Genomic DNA, 18735 nt, shown 5'->3' with positions numbered 1-18735 from the left:
TAGGGCATCACTGTGCTGCAGAACCCTGAGGCTGCTGTGTCTCACCTCTTCCAAAGTCTCCCTACTGTGTCTTCTTGGTGCTGGCCCTTTTCTCACCCTTCCTGAGGCAGCCACTCCAGGGTGCTCCCACTGACGGATGGATTGATGGCTGACTGTCATATTCTGTGAGAAAGCTTCCCACTCTATACCTGCCTTCCTGTCCTCCCTGTCAGTTATCTCTGGCTTTGCAGGCTGCAATCACGCTGTTGCCACAGCTTTCTTACACTGGTTGCTTCCAGTCTTCTCACACACTTCTGGAGCCTTCCCTTAGGTCTAGCTCTTGGCTCTTCCTTGGCCGTTTGTAGTTTGAGTGTGGCTACTGGTTCACGGTCTCGTTCTCTCTGTTCACGTGACCTTATTCTGTGCTAACGTGAGAAGCGCCTTCACTGCTCCACTCCATTTCCCCTGCTTTCCTCCCACACACCCCTTAGCTGGGCCATCTCTGAAGGCCTTGAGGACACACTGTTTTCTCACAGTTTCAGTCATCCCCTTTGCCTGGGTGTTTAAGTGGCTGCCATGATGTAGGCGCTGGGAACTCTGGGTAAGCAAGTAGAGATTCTTTTTCACACATGTGTGGGCTGCAGGCAAGTTAGGAAGTAACTTCATGACTCACTCACTGAAGAGAGTCCAGGAACCACTTCCTTTGTGTCTTTACTCCTAGAAATGGGTGTTGTGGAACCATACAGCCTAACACCTTTGTCTCGGTTCTATTTCAACCCCCTTTCTCCTAGTGTGACTGACACCCCATGAGGTAGCTTTTTGAGAAACATCCCCGCTCTGCCTAGGTGTGGGTGTTTCCCTCACTGGAGGTGATTGGTTGTCTGCCCCCCCATCCCCCACACTCCACTCCCTTGGGTGCTCAGCTGTGTTCCTTGGGGTGAAGGCTCACTGTGCCTCTCTCAGTCTAGACTCGCTCCTAGCACCGTGGGATTTCTACTGTCACCTCTCGGCTTCAGTCAATCTACTGTTTTTGTTCACCAATTCACACGAAAGGAATCAAAGTTGTTTCTTACCTCTTCCTTTTGGCTTTTATATTTTGGAGATGTAGCCGGCAACCGGCTGACTGGATGGGAGGAGGCAAATAAGAATACTCCCGAAAGTCCCTGCCTTCTGGCTGAAGCAGTTTGGGAAATGGCCGCAAATCCATTTACTGAGCTCAAAAAGATACAAGACCTCGTCTGAGGAAATAGCATGTCTCCTCCGGCAGGCAGTAATAGTTGCTCCGCTTAGAAATGAGGGGTCTTAAATGACTTCTAAATATGGGTTCAAGAGAAGCTTACCGCTTGATTTATGAACTTGCCACAGATTTGCTGGGTGGGGTTCAGCAAAGCCGAGTTCAGAGTGAGTGCTGATGAACCTGCCCAGGTTCTGCAGGTGACACTCATGTCCCCTGCCTGAAGAAGGCACGGGGCATATAACAGATTCTCTAAGAGTCTGCCTGACAAAGAGTTCAACTGAGGAGATAGCAGATTGGGAGAACAGGGTACACAGTTGAGAGGTAGTGCTGCAGACCCAGGGCAGTCGGGACGGATGGACGGACTGCAGACCCAGGGCAGTCGGGACGGATGGACGGACTGCAGACCCAGGGCAGTCGGGACGGATGGACGGACTGCAGACCCAGGGCAGTCAGGACTGTGGACCCAGGGCAGTTGGGACTGGTGGACGGACTCTTAAAGAGACTGCCCATTCTTCCTATTGGAGTGGAGATTCCTGGGATCCTTGTAAGTGCTTGTGAATTGAAATTCAAGGAGGTGACCTTGGCCTTGGTGTAATGGATGGTGATCAGGGAAAAACTCTTAAGTTCTTGGCATCCAGAAACCCTGGGCACAGTGATTTGTCTAGCTGTCAGGTACTTACCACAGGGCAGGAGAGATGCTAAGGGGCTGAGCCGAGTCCTAAAAATGAGTCAGGTGTAGCTGGCATTGGGTCAGGAGTGGCACGCATGTGTTTGGCCTGGGCATAGGCTCCAGGTATCAGTAGTCGGAATTAGTAAAAAGGATAAGCAACAGTTTTGTGGAGAAAGGGACAGTCCTTTTTCTTCCATGGTGACTCTAAGCCTCATTCCACACCCGGTGCAGAGGTGACCTTTGATGCTCCATTTCCATCTTAGTGTGATACCCTTCCCCCCCACCCCCACCCCAAAGTAAGCTTGCAAAGGCCCTGAAGCTAGGCTTCTGACCAGACCAGTAGAGGGCAATTGTAAAGAAAGAGCCTTCAAAAAAAGTTTCTTGAGTTATATTTCTTCTCACCAACAGTGGGTGGGGGTGGAACAAAGAGAAATTGGCAGTGTTGTTCAGCCCTAGTCCTGAGTCTCCTGGAGCCTCTGACTTGGACCAAGGCCAGTATTGCAGATCTGCGAACATAAGAGTGATTGGGGACTGTTGTGTGCTGGCTCACGTCCTTGCACGATGACATCGGCCCAAAGTGTGCTCGTGGGAGGAGATGTTCTTCTTTCTCACAGGCTTTGCCAAAAGTATACGGCGTCTACAGGAATCCCTGCAAATGGGGAAACAGAATTCAGAATGTTAGGACTGGTAGATTAGACACTTCTGTCTTTCCATAACTCTAGAAGAATATATCATTTTTGAAAGAAAAAAAGTGAGAAGGGCTGTCCATATGTCCTTCCTTCAAATTCACATTTTTACCCACGAGCCACCCCAGCTTTAAATTCAACACACGGAGACATATACGGCTGTACTACCAGGATATATTTTGAGAAATACCTCCTTAGGCGGCCGAGCCCTTGTTGTGCAAATACTGTCAGTGTGTGCTCACACCCACGTAGGTGCAATAGGAGACACAGTAAAACTGTGTCATATGCTCTTTCCCGGGGTAAGAAAGTGTGCATGGATCACACTCGAAATCAGTAGTTTGCGACCCTCCTAACAATGTTGTCGTGACCCCCCAACCATGAAATTATTTTTGTTGCTACTTTATTAATTGTAACTTTGCCACTGTTACGAATTGCAATCTGTACTTTCCGATGGTCTTAGGTGACCCTGTGAAAGGGTCAGTCCACCCTTAGAGGGGTCACCGCCCACAAGTTGAGAACTCTGAATTAGTGATAAAAGTCAAAGTTGACCATAAAAGCATCAGCTAGAAGCATAGCTGCATTTCCACATCGGCAGGTTTATGTCACTGACTGCGCAAATCTGTGGTTATAGCCCTGCATGAGGCAATAGGAAACTTTTAGCTCCATTTTGACTGTAGGGGACTGCTATTATATTATATATAGTTCATCATTGGCCCAGATGTCATCATGGTCTGCATGGCACTACTAATGAGCGGACCCCTCTTTGCTTCCATGCTTCCTAGTACATTAACGGTGTTGGGTTTAAAAAAAAAAATCCTGAGGGGAAATGTTGACCTGTTATCTTGCCTGCTTCAAAAGTAGAAAAATAAAAATACAGTTGTTCTTTTTGATACAAATATCTGATCTGAGCCAACACTGCCAAATTTATCAGATAAAACAGTTATTTCCAGAAAATAAGTTTTTGTAAAATTCACATTGTAATATAAAAAGCAAGCTAGATAAGACAATCATAATGGCCGAGGGAAGGTCAGCCCCTGTATTGGTCAGTTTTTCAGGAAACAGAGCCATTTGCATGGTCCATCTGTCTCTCCGAGTGTCTGTCCCAGTAGACGGCATCGGAAGAAACCTGTTCAAGTGATTGCGGAGTCCTGCAAGGGAGAGTTTATAGAACCACATGTAGACAGTGCTGCAGCTTTAGTGTTAAGGCAGGCAGCCACAGGCTGTCCTCGAGGAACAAGGGTCTTGGTCTTTTTCATGTTATGGTTTTCAAGCGACTGGATGAGGTCCACCCACCTTGCAGAGGTAATCCACATATCAGAGATTCACCAACTTGAATATTTCATTCAGCTATGCCTCTGTGGGAATGCCTAGAATAATGTATGACAAAATCCAGGTTCCAGAAGTTCAGGCAAGTTGGCACAAGTGGTTGAATAACCACGCCCAAACTTAAATGGACAGGGATAGCATTGTCGAAATGTGTTGTGTTTCTTTTCCTTTTTCCTATGATGGTAAAAACTGAGGACCACGGTGTCCTCGTGGATGCTACTTGGGCATCACTAGGGACATGAAGGGTGTGCAGCCTGGCAGCCATCAGGACTGTGTGCCTTAGGGACTCATTTCCATCTTCAGATTCTTAATGTTTGCACAGGGAACCTTCATTGTAATTCTGTGCCTTGCTCCCATATTAGATAGTAAGCCCCATCCCTTGCTTTTAGAACTTAGATGCCTATGTTTAGGCAATACACAGTTCCTTCTCCATGCCAGACCCTTAGCTGGCTACAGGGGATGCCACAGGGGGCAGGAGCAGATGTGATCCTCAAGGAGCAGATAGAGCATTGGTAGGTAGCTCAAGCCTTCAACGATTGTGAGGAGTGCATTCTCTCTCCTTTAGAAGCAGTCGGGGGGAATGGGAGTGCCTATGGTAGGCAAGGTGTGTTTTTATAAAATTAACTTTATTTTTATTTCCAAACAGGTTGAAAAACCGTCTCCACAGGTGTCTTCTGTATTTCAGAATTTGAGGTTGAATAACCCAATTCGCAGACAACTTTTCAAACCCACTGACGACCAAGAAATGGTTGAGTCAGATGTGGTGGCTCACATCGATAATCCCAGCAGTCAGGAAGCGGACACAGGACAATCTTGAGTTCCAGGCCAGCCTGGGCAACATCACAAGACCGCGATGTTCAGGCAACACCACAATGAAAACCTCCAAACAGAAAGAATAATTATTTTTCCTTTCAAGGCACAGTGGCTATTTTAGCCTCAGTGTTTCAAGCCATAAGAAGATAGCTATAACTGGGATTTTATTTTTTGGCATTTGTATTTTGGGTATTTGCTCCAAAAGAAATTTTTATTTGTATTTTTAAATCTGAATTTAAAAGCAGATATTTTAAATTCTCCTGATAGCCACGACGATTTCCTCCTCTGTCCCCATGAGAACAGTTAACACTGGATGGAGATTATGGAAAAAGATGCTGTGTGTTTAGAACTCTCCCGTTTTAGGGATGTCATATGTTCTGTGATAAGCTGCTTGACCACTGTGGATCATCATTGCTGGTACCCCAAAGTAGCAAAGGTGGGCTAATTGTACCTGTTGATACTCACACATCCAGGGGTGCCGTGTTTGCCACAGAGGTGTCGATACAAGGCCATCACTCACTTCATCCCTGTTCCTGGGACTCAGCATCCTTGGGACTTTTTTTTGGATTTGCCTTTTCTAGTTGGGGGTATGTTTTGATTATATCCCATTATAGGGAACCTTTCTCTTAAAGTAGATTGGTTTTTTAAAAAGTATTTATTGCCAAGCAGTACGTTTTTAAAAAATATTTATTGCCAAGTGGTGCTGTGGTTTGAATGTGTCTCCCCAAACATGGGTTTTGCGGCAGTAGTGGATGCCTGGTGAATGTCACTTTTTTGCTGTCCTGAGATCTCTTGTTTTTGTTTTTATTTTTGCTGTGTTTTGCCCGGGGATGACAGGTCCCCATTAGAGGTGCACACTGGCCACACACACACCTTGTCTGGCTGCTTCATTGCAGTTCTCATCGTGTTATAAATTGCCACTCTCCAGAGCTCAGATCATACAGACACTCCTGGCAACGGAATATTTAGTTAATGTGTGCACATCGCTTCATTTTCACATGCTCGGCTGTTTTCCTGTTGGATTGCTGGTATAGCGCGGGGACATTTTTCTCTCTTTTCCTTTCATTTTGGGCTTTAAGCAAGTACTTTACTACTAAATTGCAACTCTAGCCCTAAACTAACTTGTCTATGTACTGGGGAACAAACAAACAATAACAATTGTGTCCCTCTTCTGATTGTAACATTCTTTTGTTGCTGTTCTATGGTTCTAGTCATCGGGGTCTCCGGGATACACCTTTGTGAGCAATAAATTCACTCTTTGCTTTACTAAGTTGCCTAGTCTGTTTTTTGTTTATAATAACACAAGGAACCAAGATGAATGGTAAAATAAAAAGTTAAGTACTCATTAACTTAATGTTTTCAATAGTGTTGTGAACAAATTCTATAAAATTTACTCACTTAATGAATACAGTTTAGTAGCTTTTAGTGTAGTGAATGAATTGTGAAACTCACTACAATCCATCTTAGGGCACTTTCGTGACCTCCTAAGCTTACACCCCACTAAGCATAATCTACTCATTTACTCTAGCTAACTGATTTGTCTTTGTGGTTTTGCCTATACTGCACAGTTCCTGTAAGTGAAGACAATATGAGGTCCTTTTGAACATGACAATGCTATTCAGATTTTACCAACATCGTATCAGTACTATATTGGTAATTCAACTCACTCATTACTAAATAATTCCTTTGTATGGCTATATTGCATGTTGGGTTGACAGGGTGATTTCTACTCTGGCTGTTATAATTAATACTACTCTGATCACTTTGTGTAAACATTTTTGTGTATAGATAAATGTTTTCGTGTTTTTGGATTATGTCACTAGGTAGAATTGCTGGGTTATATAATAAGTCTGTCTTTAGACTCTTCAGCAGTTAGCATTTTATAGTGTCGCTGGTAGTTGTGAAAATTCCAATTTCTCCAGTGCGTGTGTGCGTGTGTATGTGTGTGTGCGTGCGTGCATGTATGTATGGAGTATGTGGACCTGTGTGTGTTTGGGGGAGGGTGCATGCACCTAATTGAATAGGAAGGAGGATGTAGAATGTTCTGCTCCATTACTGCCTTAGGCCCTTATGATGGGGTCTGTCAGTGGTCAGGAACTCTCCTTCTTCCGTTCTGTCTCCTCAGCATTAGGGTTACAGCTATGCATGATCACAGCCTGCATTTTGCATGGGTTCTGAGATTTGAACTCAGGTCCTTCAGCTTGTGTAGCAGGTGATCTTTCTCTAAGCCATGTACCTTTTTTGTTTTGTTTTTCTAGACAGGGCTTCTCTATGTCACAGCCTTAGCTGTCCTGGAATTAGCTCTTGAAGAACAGACTGGTCTCAAATTCACAGAGATCCGCCTGCCTCTGCCTTCCGCAATTAAAGGAGTGCACCGCCACCAACGCCCCGCCCCCTTTTTAACTGAATGACCATTATGGAGTAGGACAACGTATTTCATTCTGATTTTGATTTGTGGTCTTTGGAGAAAAAAATCTATTTCTATGTTTTGACTATTAGGTTAATGTCAAAATCGGAGAGTTCCTGATACAGTCTACATGTGAGTCCTTTATAAAAAACAAAAACAAAACAAATGACCTGCATTTCCCCCTCTTGTTCTGTGAGGTTTTATATTGAAGGACATGTTTTTGATTCTAGCGATGCCCACTGTGGGATGCTATTGCTTGCGGTATTTTTGGTGTTATAGCCTGCACACCATGGCCTGTGCAGATTTAGCTCTGTGTTTTTCTTCTAAGCATCTAACAGTTTTTGGACTTGTTTAGATGTCAGATTCACTTTTAGTTAGCCTTTGCATAAGGTGTGACAAAGGGGTCTTGGTTCATTTTTTTGCAGGTGGCTATCCAAGTGTTTGATCTCTATTAAAGAGATTGTCTTTTCCCCTGTTGCTTGTCTCCATATCCTTGTCAAAAGTCAGTTGCCCGTGTGACAGTGTGTTTATGGCTTTCTAGTTGTACCCCACAGATCTGTATGTTGGCTTGTGTGAAAATACCACAGCATGCTGACTTCAGTACTGTAGACTGTAGTACTGTAAGATTTGAAGTCAAGCACAAGCCTTCTAACATGGCTGTTCTTTTATAAGATTGTTTTAGTTGTTCTGGGTCCCTTGGAGTTTTGTTGTTGTTTTCTTTTTAAGACCTGGCCTCACACGAGCCCTGGTTGGCCTGGAACTTGCTATGTAGACCAGGCTGGCCTCCAAGTCAGAGAGATCCTCTTGCCTCTGCCTCAAGAGTGCTGAGATTAAAGGCGTGCGCCATTGTCACCTGGATTCTCTGCATTTCTGTGTGCTTCCAGGTTTTGTGAAGAAGGCAGCTAGAAATCTGGTGGGGGTTGAACCTTAGAGACAAGTTTTAGGATTGGATCGACCTCATTTTAACTTCGACTCTTAGGAACTACAGGGACTCTCTTCCCTCACTGTCAGGGCCCTCTTTGGAGTTTAGAGCGTCCCATCTAATAATTCTAAATTTATGTAGTGACTTTAGGTGAGGTTTACTTTTAAATTTCTCTTCTTTTCGATATGATTAAATTGAAATCGTTTCCGTGCGTGTTTTTGTCTTTGTGCAGGTGTACACGCACACACAGAGGAGGCGGGAGAGCAGCCTCAGGGGTTCCTCAGGGGCTATCCCCCTTGTTTTTGTTTGTTTGTTTGTTACCTTCAGATCCCTGGCTTGTCGGGTGTCCAGTGAGCCCCAGGGTTGGCTTGTCTCCTCCTCCTGAGCAGTGGTTTCTAGCTGGGCTTTGAAAGAAAACCTCAGAGCGCACCATGCTTGTGTGACAAGCATTCACTACGTTGTCTCCTCAGCCCTTGTCATGATTTTTGGTTGGTCCCTTGTTACTCCACAGAAGCAAACGTTTTTTGTATACTGGCCTTGGCGAACTGGTTGATTCTGGTAGGTTTTGGTGGATTCCTCGGAGTTTTCTGATGACATTTCATCTACAGGCAGGTGTCACTTGAATTCTCTCTTTCCAATCTGGGTGCATTTTATGTTGTCTTGCCTAACACCCTCACCAGAAGCTCTGCGTGCACCGTTGTAGAGAAGGCACAAATGTGGAGAGCCTTGCTGTGTTCCTGACATTAAGGCGTATTTGTCAGCTGTCACTGTAGTGAATCATGAAGACAAAGCTCATTTGGTTCCCAGTTCCAAAGTCTACGTATCTCCAGTGACGGGGACCATCGTTCATCATGGTGGAGGTTGTGTCATAGTGCAAACTCCTCGCCTTGTGACGAGAAACTAGGCAGGACTGAGCCCCACAATCCTTTTTGAAATCAAAGTTAGTCACTGAAGGATACCCCCCAAGGCCTCACACCCTAAGGGTCCACAGCACTTCCCAGTAGGACTACTCTGGAGACCAAACCTTAAACACACAGGCCTTGGGTGAGGGAGAGAGGATTCGGCATGGCCTCCAAATAGCACTGGAGGAAGAATTCAATCTTTTACCATCTCTTGTTAGCAGTGAACTTTTTTTTTCATGCTCTTTAAGACCAGGATTTCTCTCTGTTGCTAGTTTGTTGTATGTTTTTATGGAGGGAATTTTTATCGATTTTTTTTTTTCCTGTTTCTACTGTGACGATATAGTTTTAGCCTTCATTATATGGCTATGGTATAATGTGCTGATTTTGTTTTTTGGATGTTAACCCAAACAGACTTTCTCTAGGATACAACAAAAAACAAAAACCACTGCTGGTTCAGTTTACAGGGCCCTGCTGGGGATTTTGTCCCCGACAATCTTAGGTGATGTGAGTGGGTATTTTCTTTGTCTGGTGTTGACATCAGGGTAATGTTGGCCACAAGAACGAATGGAGAAACATTCCACACTCTCTAGTTTGTGAAGAAGTGGTGCTTGATCTTCTTGAAATGCTTGGGGATTCCTAAGTGAAACCATCTGGATTTGGGCTTTTCTTTGTAGCAAGTTTCAGTAGTTACATCTTCTTGGAACTGTAAGTCAAGACTTCCTCGTCTAGACTTTCTGTTTCAAATCCAGGTCCATTTGTGTTTCAGAGACTCAGTTTTGAGGGTTCGAATCTTGAGGAGTTTGTCTAAGTCATTTGCCACTTGACTGGTGATCAGAATAGTCCTCCGTAATCTGCTGTTCCTGTAAGGCAGGTAGCAGGGCTCGCCTTGCACTCCTGATAACTGGAGAGCCCCTTCTCCCGCTGGTGAGTCCAGCTTATAGTTTACAAAATATGTAGAAAATTTAAAGATCTACTTTTACTATATTTGTGTGTGTGTGTGTGTGTGTGTGCATGCGTGTGTGTGTCTGCACATGCATGTAGAAACATGCATGTGAGTGCAGATGCCTGAGGAGGCCAGAGGTGTTGGGTCCCCATGGAAGTCGTGAGCTGCCTGACCTGGGTCCTGGGAACCTTTGCAAGTGCGGTATGTGCTCTTAACTGCTGAACCATCTCTCCAGCCCCCCGAATTATGTTTTGAAAGTTCCAGGGACTGTTCCCTGTTGTTTTTATCATGGAGAATGTGTTAGCTTTCACTCTCTCATTTATCCTAGGAAGGGCCTTTAGGGAGTAGTATTCTGGCTGACATGAGAGTTAGTCAGAGTTCAGGGTCTTGGGAAAGAGTTTGTTATTCTATCAGATTGCCCTGTGGATGACTGACTGTTCAGCTCATCATTTCGGAACAACTGAGGAAGAAATAATTGGCACAGGAGTGGGTGGCAGTCTGTGGCTTACTATGGTGATGTGGAAAGGATGGTTCCTGCTGGTGCCCATTTTCTGGAGCACAGAGGTTGGTGGGTATAGAGGAGGGAATAGGAGCTATCAAACTAGTAGATAGAAAACGTCAACTATAGCTGTACTCCAAATATAGAACTCACAGCTTCAATGCCATCAAGGGGATATTTAAATTAGCCCGCTTTCCTTAAAACACAGTGAAACAAATTATATGTAACTGGGTCTCAACATAGCCCCTGGCTGGCCTGGAAGTCACTCTAGATCACAGAAATCTGCCTGTCTCTGCTCCAGAGTCTGGGCCTAAGGGCATGCTCCTCTACACTTGGCAGGAACTAGCTTTTATACGATGTCTGTACTGTTGGGTCAAAATACACCTAGTTAACCTAACTCAGTATTCTGGCAGCTGTCACTGGAAGAGAGTATTGTCTGGAGCCTAAAGTGGGGATGTGAAGCAAATGCTGGTTCTTCGCAGCCCGTGAAGACTCAAGGACTCACTACCATGGCTGAGCACCTGGCTCGATGCCACCAGTGGCCAGGGTCGCACAAGTTTCCCATGCTGGCCTCCCTGGATGGCCATACTCACTGTATGACACTGAAGCTGGTCACTGTGTTTGGAAACGACTACCCGAGATCTCTGGACTCTATTTTCATTGTTTCTAACAGTCATTGGCCATCGATTCGTTGTTCTACTTCATCTCAGCCTTTCACATGAGCTCATCCTCATTTTAGTTGACAGCATTGGCTCTGGACACACTTCCTTGCCTTGATTTTCACCTCAAGTTGCTGTACAGACCTTATGCTACAGTTGTTTGGGTTTGGGCTCTACAATAATAATAATAATAATAATTACAAATTAAAAAATGGAGCTTCACTTGGGGTCATGTGACTGCCATGTGTTTATAATGTGACCTGTGCATACTGGATGTAATTTTATAAAAATGAAAGTGAATTTACAGAGCCGTGTTGAGACTCCTGATGTAGTTTTTAAAAGATATCATAGTTAAAGGATGCATTTTAATAACTGATGTAAATGTGCCTCCAAGAATGCACGCTGTGTTTCCTATGGGCAGATGTCGCACCTGTGAGTCAGGAATGATCATGGTCCCCTAAAGTGAATGCCACACTGGTTTCAAAGGCGTTGCTGTGTGCAGGTGTTCTCCGCCCTTTCTTGTATATTTAAAAGCATGGGCTGTAGGCTCTCTGGTGTCCCACGTGGGGAAGCCGCTGCCAGGAGGTAAATTCACACCACATTTTGAGCACTAGCGTTGGCATCCAAACCCAGATCTGACCTCATAGCTCATTCTCTCATTCATCCTTAGTGATCTCCGAGTTGACAGAGACTCTTCCCTCCTTTGGGAAGCTGGAAATGAACATTGCAGTGTTCAGCCTGGGACACTGAATTACAGTCAATGCACCAAAAATGCAGGTAATTTTTTTTTTATTTTGGCTTTTTAAAATCACTGTTTATTCCATTTGGTAGAGGATTTTTTTTTTCATACAAATATTTGCAACAATTTTGAATTCCCCAAAACCATACATAGACGATAAATACCATGCTATTAAAGTATTAAATTTGTACAAAAATACTTTACAGTTTAATACTTGTTTGTTACAAACAAAAATACATATTTAAGTGACTCATGATCTTTTTTTATTTTTTTTTCCTTAACAGGATTCTGTTCTATACTTTCTTGCCCTGGCAGTTCTGAAATGTGTTTGAAATCATATGTTTCTTTGCACAGAAAAAGATGAATCATTTTCCTTAAACAAAGGACACAGTGTTTGGATGCTTTGTCTGTGTGGGTGTATTAGTGACCAAAATGAACATGTTTGGAAAATAATTGCTTTGATATTCTACCATCAATATACAGATCTCTATATTTTTTAATATTTACCAAATAACAGTTATTAGTATAGCTATTCAAAATATCTGAACAAATGACAACAGTTGCCAACAAACATTAAAGCAACTGTCACTGTTATTTTATTGCTTTGGGGAGGGTGATTGGCAATGAGATTTTGTGAAGATGTATTTACAAGTTCAGCAAGTGGCATGGCTCAGAACAAAAGGTAGCCCCGTGTCGTTAAGTACGTGTGCTGTGTACCCTCGGTGTGCCGATCTGCAAACATGAGCTAGATGAGTTCTAGTGGCCTACCCATAAAGTGAACCTCATTTCATTAAACTCTTCATTCATTCTTAAATTCTTTAGTCTTGGGATTTTAAAAATAGGATCATATCACTAATTCTCCGTGTTACTACACATTCTAATTCATTATCAGAGAGTTTCAACTATTTAAAAAAATGTGTCTTAAAGGGGGGAAAAAAACAGGTCACAAGACATATCCTGTTTGATCATCCGTTGCATGGGGAGTAGCATACATCTTAGTTAAAATCATTCCTACATTTACCACCACCTATTATGATCTCCTGCGTGCATCGTTGTGGAAACGTTTTAAGAAAACCTAATGCTATACCCGCACCCCTCCCACTGTGGCAGGCCTAGCGGTTGACCCATCTGCTCCCCTAGCAGAGCTAGCTCTATGTGAATCCACGTTGCTTCTGTTCTTACGTTAATGGCTGTAGAGTAAGAAACACATCCTTAGGGAAATTATCATAGAGAATTTTGTCAAACGATGTTTCTGTAAAAAGTGACAGGAAGATGAACTGTAAAAATGTTTTCTCTGATCTTAAGTCGTGGGAAGGGGGCGGGCTGCTTCCTTTTGATTCTCTACCATTGGGCCTGTCAGAGAAAGGCCTGCCAGTTACTGGAGCGGCCATGGTAAAAGAGACCTCTTCAAGTTGGGAAGGGGTGTGAACATGAGCCATGAGGGACATTTAAAAGACCCCTGTGCTTGCACTTAATTCCAAGCGACTCTCTGTGCCTCAGCTGTCACAGAAATCTTAAAGGGATTTTTAGCACCATGTAGATATTGTCTTTGTCCTGCTTTGTGAAGGTGTTGCTATAAAGTGTTAGTGGGTTCTCGGGTCTCTAGATTACCACCGTGGCTGGGCTGTGGGAAGAAAGCGCTGTTCTGTCCACTCCAGTCTCCTGGCAGAGCCTGCTGTTCTGTTGACTTCTGGGAGGCCAGTGGGTTTCTGCTAATGACCAGGTCCAGCTTGTTGCCAGATTCAGCTATGAGCGGCACGACCAGGCAGCAGTCAAAGTCTCTCGTCCGGACGTGGTTAACCTGCCAGGCCAAGAAGAGCCACTTTCAATGACCAGTGCAGCCACTGCTCCCAAACCCAGAGGCCAGCGGCTGAATCCCAAGGGGGACCACGCCGTTTGGCTACTTGGTTCACTGTTTATCCTCTGCCACTGCCTGTTGGGAGCTGAAAAGCAAGGCAACATCCTTCTGTCCCCGCACTAAGATCACCCCGTCAGTCTCCTGTTGGTCCATGCTACCCCAGTTTACAGCAGAAGAAAGCAGCGTAGAGTGGAGAGCTGCTTTGCTGTAGACTAGCGGTGGGCAAGGGCTCCGGCAAGTCTGGCTGCCATGATGCATAGAGCTACCTCAATTAAGAACAAACCCACCCCCTCAACTGACACATGCTGTAGGCACTCCAATTCTCTTTCAACACTGTGAACTGGGGAATTGAACCTCGGGGTCACACAATCAGACCAACACTCTACGATGGAGTTGTAATCCCCACCCCTCAGCAGCGCTTGTTAAAATCACCTACGTTCATTCCCAGTCCTGGCTTCCCATCCTCTCCCCTGCTTTTTAGGACAAGTGTGGGGTGCTTTGAGGGACCCAGTTTAAACTCTGGGAACCGAAGCGTCCTCAGCCCCTTGGCTGCTGGCAGCTTGCTCCTCCAGACATCTGCCTGTCCCCTAGCTCTCCTCTGATGTAACAAACGACGGCAAAGGTTGCTGCCCGGGCCTGAGAAGAACACCACATCCATGTCTCCAGCTGTTGGCTAGAGATGAACACATGGGGCATCTTTGCCTCGTCTCTGGCTGCTTCCTGCTTCCACTACTTCCTCAATGGACCACTCAGACATTTGCCCCCAAACTTGAAGGCTCCCAATGCAGACAACTAGGAGCCACCTCCTCTCCTCTCTCTTCTTCACTCTTCATTCTTGTCTGTGTGACTTGGGGACAGAGGATTCCCCTATTGGCTCATGGTGCTCTTGTCTGTGTGACTTGGGGACAGAGGATTTCCCTACTGGCTCACGGTGCTCTCCCGTCCGGGATCCATTATTGAGCAACACTGAACTGTTACAGAAGCGTATTACATTAGCACTCTGCATATCCAAGGGCTGCCCACCCCCCAGGCAGCCAACTGGGAGAATTTGTCTTTAAACCATCACCCAAGTCAAAGATCCAAATCCCTGTCGCTGTTCATTAAACCAGGCTTGCTGGCTACTCTCGTACCTGATTCCCTGTTAAACCTGGGCCCTCGTTTCTCACGGTGCAATCGGCTTCCCTGGGCTTTGATCCTCCACTGTTTTCTTAGGTCTTCCATGCTCCCTCCATGCTTCTCTTCCCCTTCTAGCTAGGCGCTCACTGTGGATACCTTTGTCTAACCCCTCCTTCCAGAAACCTTTAGCCCTGGCTGGAACACCGTCTTTAAACAACAGAAACTTACGAACTGTGTCACATCGGGATGGACTGAAGTTACGAAAGACTTTGTCCAAAACAGGTAGATTTAGCTACACTTCCCTGGTCTCCTCGTGAACACCTGCTTCTTTCTCCACCATGTCCCTGTTCATTCACGCTAATACTGTATTGCTTCTCTCTCTCCTCCTCTCTCTCTCTCTCTCTCTCTCTCTCTCTCTCTCTCTCTCTCTCTCTCTGTTGTAGGTACATGTGAATGTGAATGTGTTTTTGTGTGGAGGCCAGCGACAGATAGCAGGGATCGTCCTGGTTTGCTCTCCTCCTTTCTTTCTTTCAGACGGGGCCTCTTACTGACACTGTAGCTTAGTGGTTTGGCTAGACTGGCTGCTCAACGAGCTCCAGGGCCACATCTAGGCTGAGGTTTGAGGAATAAACATTCAAACGGAAAGGACAGCTCAGTGTCAGAAAACTCAGGAAGTTGAGATAGATTCCTTTATCCAGCTGTTTGCTGCTGCTGGCGCCATAGTGCAATGACAAGAAGAGAGCAGAAGGGTCCAGAGTGTGAAGGAGAATTTGGAGGGCATTGCTGCTCGTAGGTCAGAGGCAAGGATTCAGGACTCCCTCTGAGGTCTTACCTGTAAGAGCCTGTCATAGGGCTTCAGGCCACCAAGATCACCTGGCCCAGCTGGGCGGATATTCTTGACATACACTCCTTTCTCCAGCAGGCCATCTGCCACACTGAACCCAAAGTCCTCCATGTCAGAGTCCTTGTATAAGGTCACCTGGAAAGTGCAAAAATGTGGAGGTTAGCCGAGCAGGAGCCGTTTGCTGCTGAATCTCTTGGGTCAGACACTCACCCCTGGTATTTTGCTCCTACCCCAAGAACATCCTTGGAATCTACAGTCTCAACCTGAGCTGCCAAAGGAGGACAAATAAGTCACATTTTTCTCTTATTGTTATTGTTCCTCTTCACTAAAAAAGTGCGTGCATCATTGCTGTAGGAGGCCCTTTTGTCTTTGGGTTGCTTTCATTGGTTAATAAAGAAGCTTCCTTGGCCCTGTTGATAGAGCAGAACTTCGGTAGGTGGAGAAAATTAAGCAGAATGCTGGGAAGAAGAAAGCAGAGTCAGAGAGACGCCATGGATCTGCTGGAGATAGATGTGCTGAATATTACCGGGTAAGCCACTGCCACCTGGTGATACACAGATTAATAGAAATGGGTTAAATTAAGATGCAAGAATTAGCCAATAAGACGCTAATGGGCCAAGCAGTGATTTAATTAATACAGTTTCTGTGTGGTTATTTCATGGCTAAGCTAGCCGGATGGCCAGAATGAACAAGTGGCCCTTTCTTGCAACACATCATGTGTATTCTCTCTCTCTCCCCCTTCTCTCTCTCTCTGTAGGTCAGAGGACAAAGTCAGGTATCTTGGTACCCTGATCTATCATCCTCAACTATATTCTCCTGAGACAGGTTCTCTCACTGAACCCGGAGCTTGCTGTTTTCCAGCAAGGCTGACTGGTCATTAAGTCCCATCAATTCTATCCCTTACTGTTCCCTATGTGGTACTGGGGTTACAAGCATGTACTGCCACACCTGGCATTTTCTTGGGGGCTAGAGATCTGAACTCAGGTCCTCAGGCTTGTATCGCAAGAACTACTCTTACCTACTAATCCACCTCCCCAGACTCCACCTCCTCCTGGCAAATTTCAGTTCTTAGGCATAGGACACAGCGGGCAGCTTGATGTCTCATGTCTCCCTGGAGCAGCCCTCAGGCTGGGAGGGAAGCCAGGATGAGCGATGTTGAAGGATAACCTTTTTCTGCCTCCCACGAGCCTGGTGTTCTCCTAGATACTGTGTTCTACACCATCTCTCCATTTGAACCTGTGCGCCATGAAACGCTGTTGTATTTGCTGAGATGCCCATGCAGCTCATCAACAGAGCTCTTTCTAGAACACCCCCAGGCAACCTAATAAAACGTCATGTGGGGATGGGCTAGTTCTGTTCACTTGCCCAGCATTTTTAGCAGCTCAAAGTGTCTACCCTCCCACAGTATACCTGATACCCTGCACTACACCTGAGGGCAGCTCCCTACAGCTCCACCCCTCCCCCAGCTTCACTTCTTCAAGAGGCAGCCTGAGGTGAAAGAGAAAACCATGTGCACACCCACAAAATGCTTCCTGAACCCCTGACCGTGTTCTAAAGATCGGGCTGAATGTTGGAACAGGAGTAAATAACAGAAACGAGAGTCAAACCCACACTGAGCTTCCTCATTTGGCACTTTCCATGCACGTGCGCTATGAGGTGGGTGCTGCTTTATTAAGGTTGATTAGGTGCCCTCCAAAGTCTAATTACATTTCAGCAAGGATCTGGGCTTACTTCACAAACGAATCATTACACACGCACACACGCACACACACATACACACACATGCACACACACACACATTCCTGTCAAATAGTAGAAAAAAAGCAAACCCCTCAGAGCTATACAAGGCAAACACGACAACTAGACCTTTTACAGCAGGCTTAGATTTTTATATCCAGTTATTTGACTGAGGAGAGGTATGGACCACTGAAGGAAACGCAAAAGGGGTCAGAGTGGGGATTTTATTTCACTGAATAGAAAGCTAAAAGCAAAACCAAACAGAACAAAAAGCAATCAAGCTTCCTGGGTCAATACTACTTACCAGCCCGCTCTGTGGTCTGTGGTTAGAGTCGTTTCAGAGGTGATGGAATTCAATTTTATGGAGGGTAAGCAATCTGCCCAGGACCACAGAGGTAAGGGATGGCGGGACAGGTCTGTCAGAATCCAGACGCCCAGAGCTTAACCAGCATGCTCCACAGGTGACCAGAATGCTTATTCCGATGCTACGGTGAAGGTGTTTGTAGTTGTTCACATTTGTAAATGCCTTAAACTGGACGGTGTTTTATAATTCATGGCACCTGGGGTCCTGGAATTATGGTATCTAAATATCCCATCCTTCCTACCTTCCTAGTCTCTTTCCCCCAGGTCCCCCCAAAAGGCTTGGGACTGAATAAGGTGTGTGTGTGTGTGTGTGTGTGTGTGTGTGCATTCTAATAAAATCCACACCTCACACACTGGCGATGTGGGCGGAGTTAAGTGGCATGACTGACAGCTTACCTTTGGCTAAAGTAAATAGCACCATGAAAAAGTCTAAGTTTTGTTAGTGCCCTGGGCTCAGCTATGTGCTGCAGCTTCTGGAGAAAGGTAGTGTCTTCTTGTTCACTGCCCTATTTCAAAGCTCTAACCAGGTGCCTGTCATGTGGCAGTATATTGGGCTGAATAGAAGGAAATGGCTTTCTGGCATTCCGTGCTCTGGCTAACTGGTCATACCGAGCCACACGCTTACAAGCCAGTGCAGAGGAGGTGTGTGAACACGAAGCGGGATTTAATTCTAGGTTCAAAGCCCCCTCCGCCAAGGTTCTCTGCAGTTACACACTGCCCAGTGCCATCACGGCTGGACAGGAAGATGCTTGCTGGTGACACTGTACAGCCATGATAAGAGAGCACACTTCTGATACTGGAGCCAGCCTGCTCTACCTTGTGATTGGAACCTTGGATTTGGGGACTGTGAGGGACACTAACTGGAGGGCCATTGTCAATGGAAGCTGAACTCCATACTTATAACGTCTATGAGACTTGATGTTTTAACAGGAAAAAGGATGTTATTGTCTCGACTAAGTGTGTGTATGTGTGTGTGTATATATGTGAGTGTGTGTGTGAGAGTGGTGTGTGTGTATGTGTGAGTGTGTGTGTGAG

At 45.4% G+C, this 18735-nt stretch overlaps 2 protein-coding genes across 2 annotated transcripts in view; one reads left to right on the top strand and one right to left on the bottom strand.

Annotated features, from left to right (window-relative positions):
* Nucleotides 1–5977, top strand: part of Helb (DNA helicase B) — a 29608-nt gene extending 23631 nt beyond the window's left edge. The window contains exon 13 of the mRNA XM_005357933.3: nt 4545–5977. Coding sequence (XP_005357990.1) covers nt 4545–4715 — 171 coding nt within the window. The 3' untranslated portion in view covers nt 4716–5977. The remainder of the gene's footprint in view (nt 1–4544) is intronic.
* Nucleotides 5978–11815: 5838 nt separating this feature from the next.
* The window catches only part of Grip1 (glutamate receptor interacting protein 1), a 263579-nt gene continuing 256659 nt past the window's right edge, over nt 11816–18735 (bottom strand). Inside the window, 2 exon segments of the mRNA XM_005357916.3 lie at nt 11816–13583; nt 15589–15735. Coding sequence (XP_005357973.2) covers nt 13356–13583; nt 15589–15735 — 375 coding nt within the window. The 3' untranslated portion in view covers nt 11816–13355.

This window comes from Microtus ochrogaster, chromosome 24, assembly GCF_000317375.1.
Source record: "Microtus ochrogaster isolate Prairie Vole_2 chromosome 24, MicOch1.0, whole genome shotgun sequence".
Lineage (NCBI taxonomy): Eukaryota > Metazoa > Chordata > Mammalia > Rodentia > Cricetidae > Microtus > Microtus ochrogaster.
The sequence above is the reverse complement of the archived record's forward strand: the minus strand, read 5'-3'. Positions and strand labels throughout refer to the sequence as shown.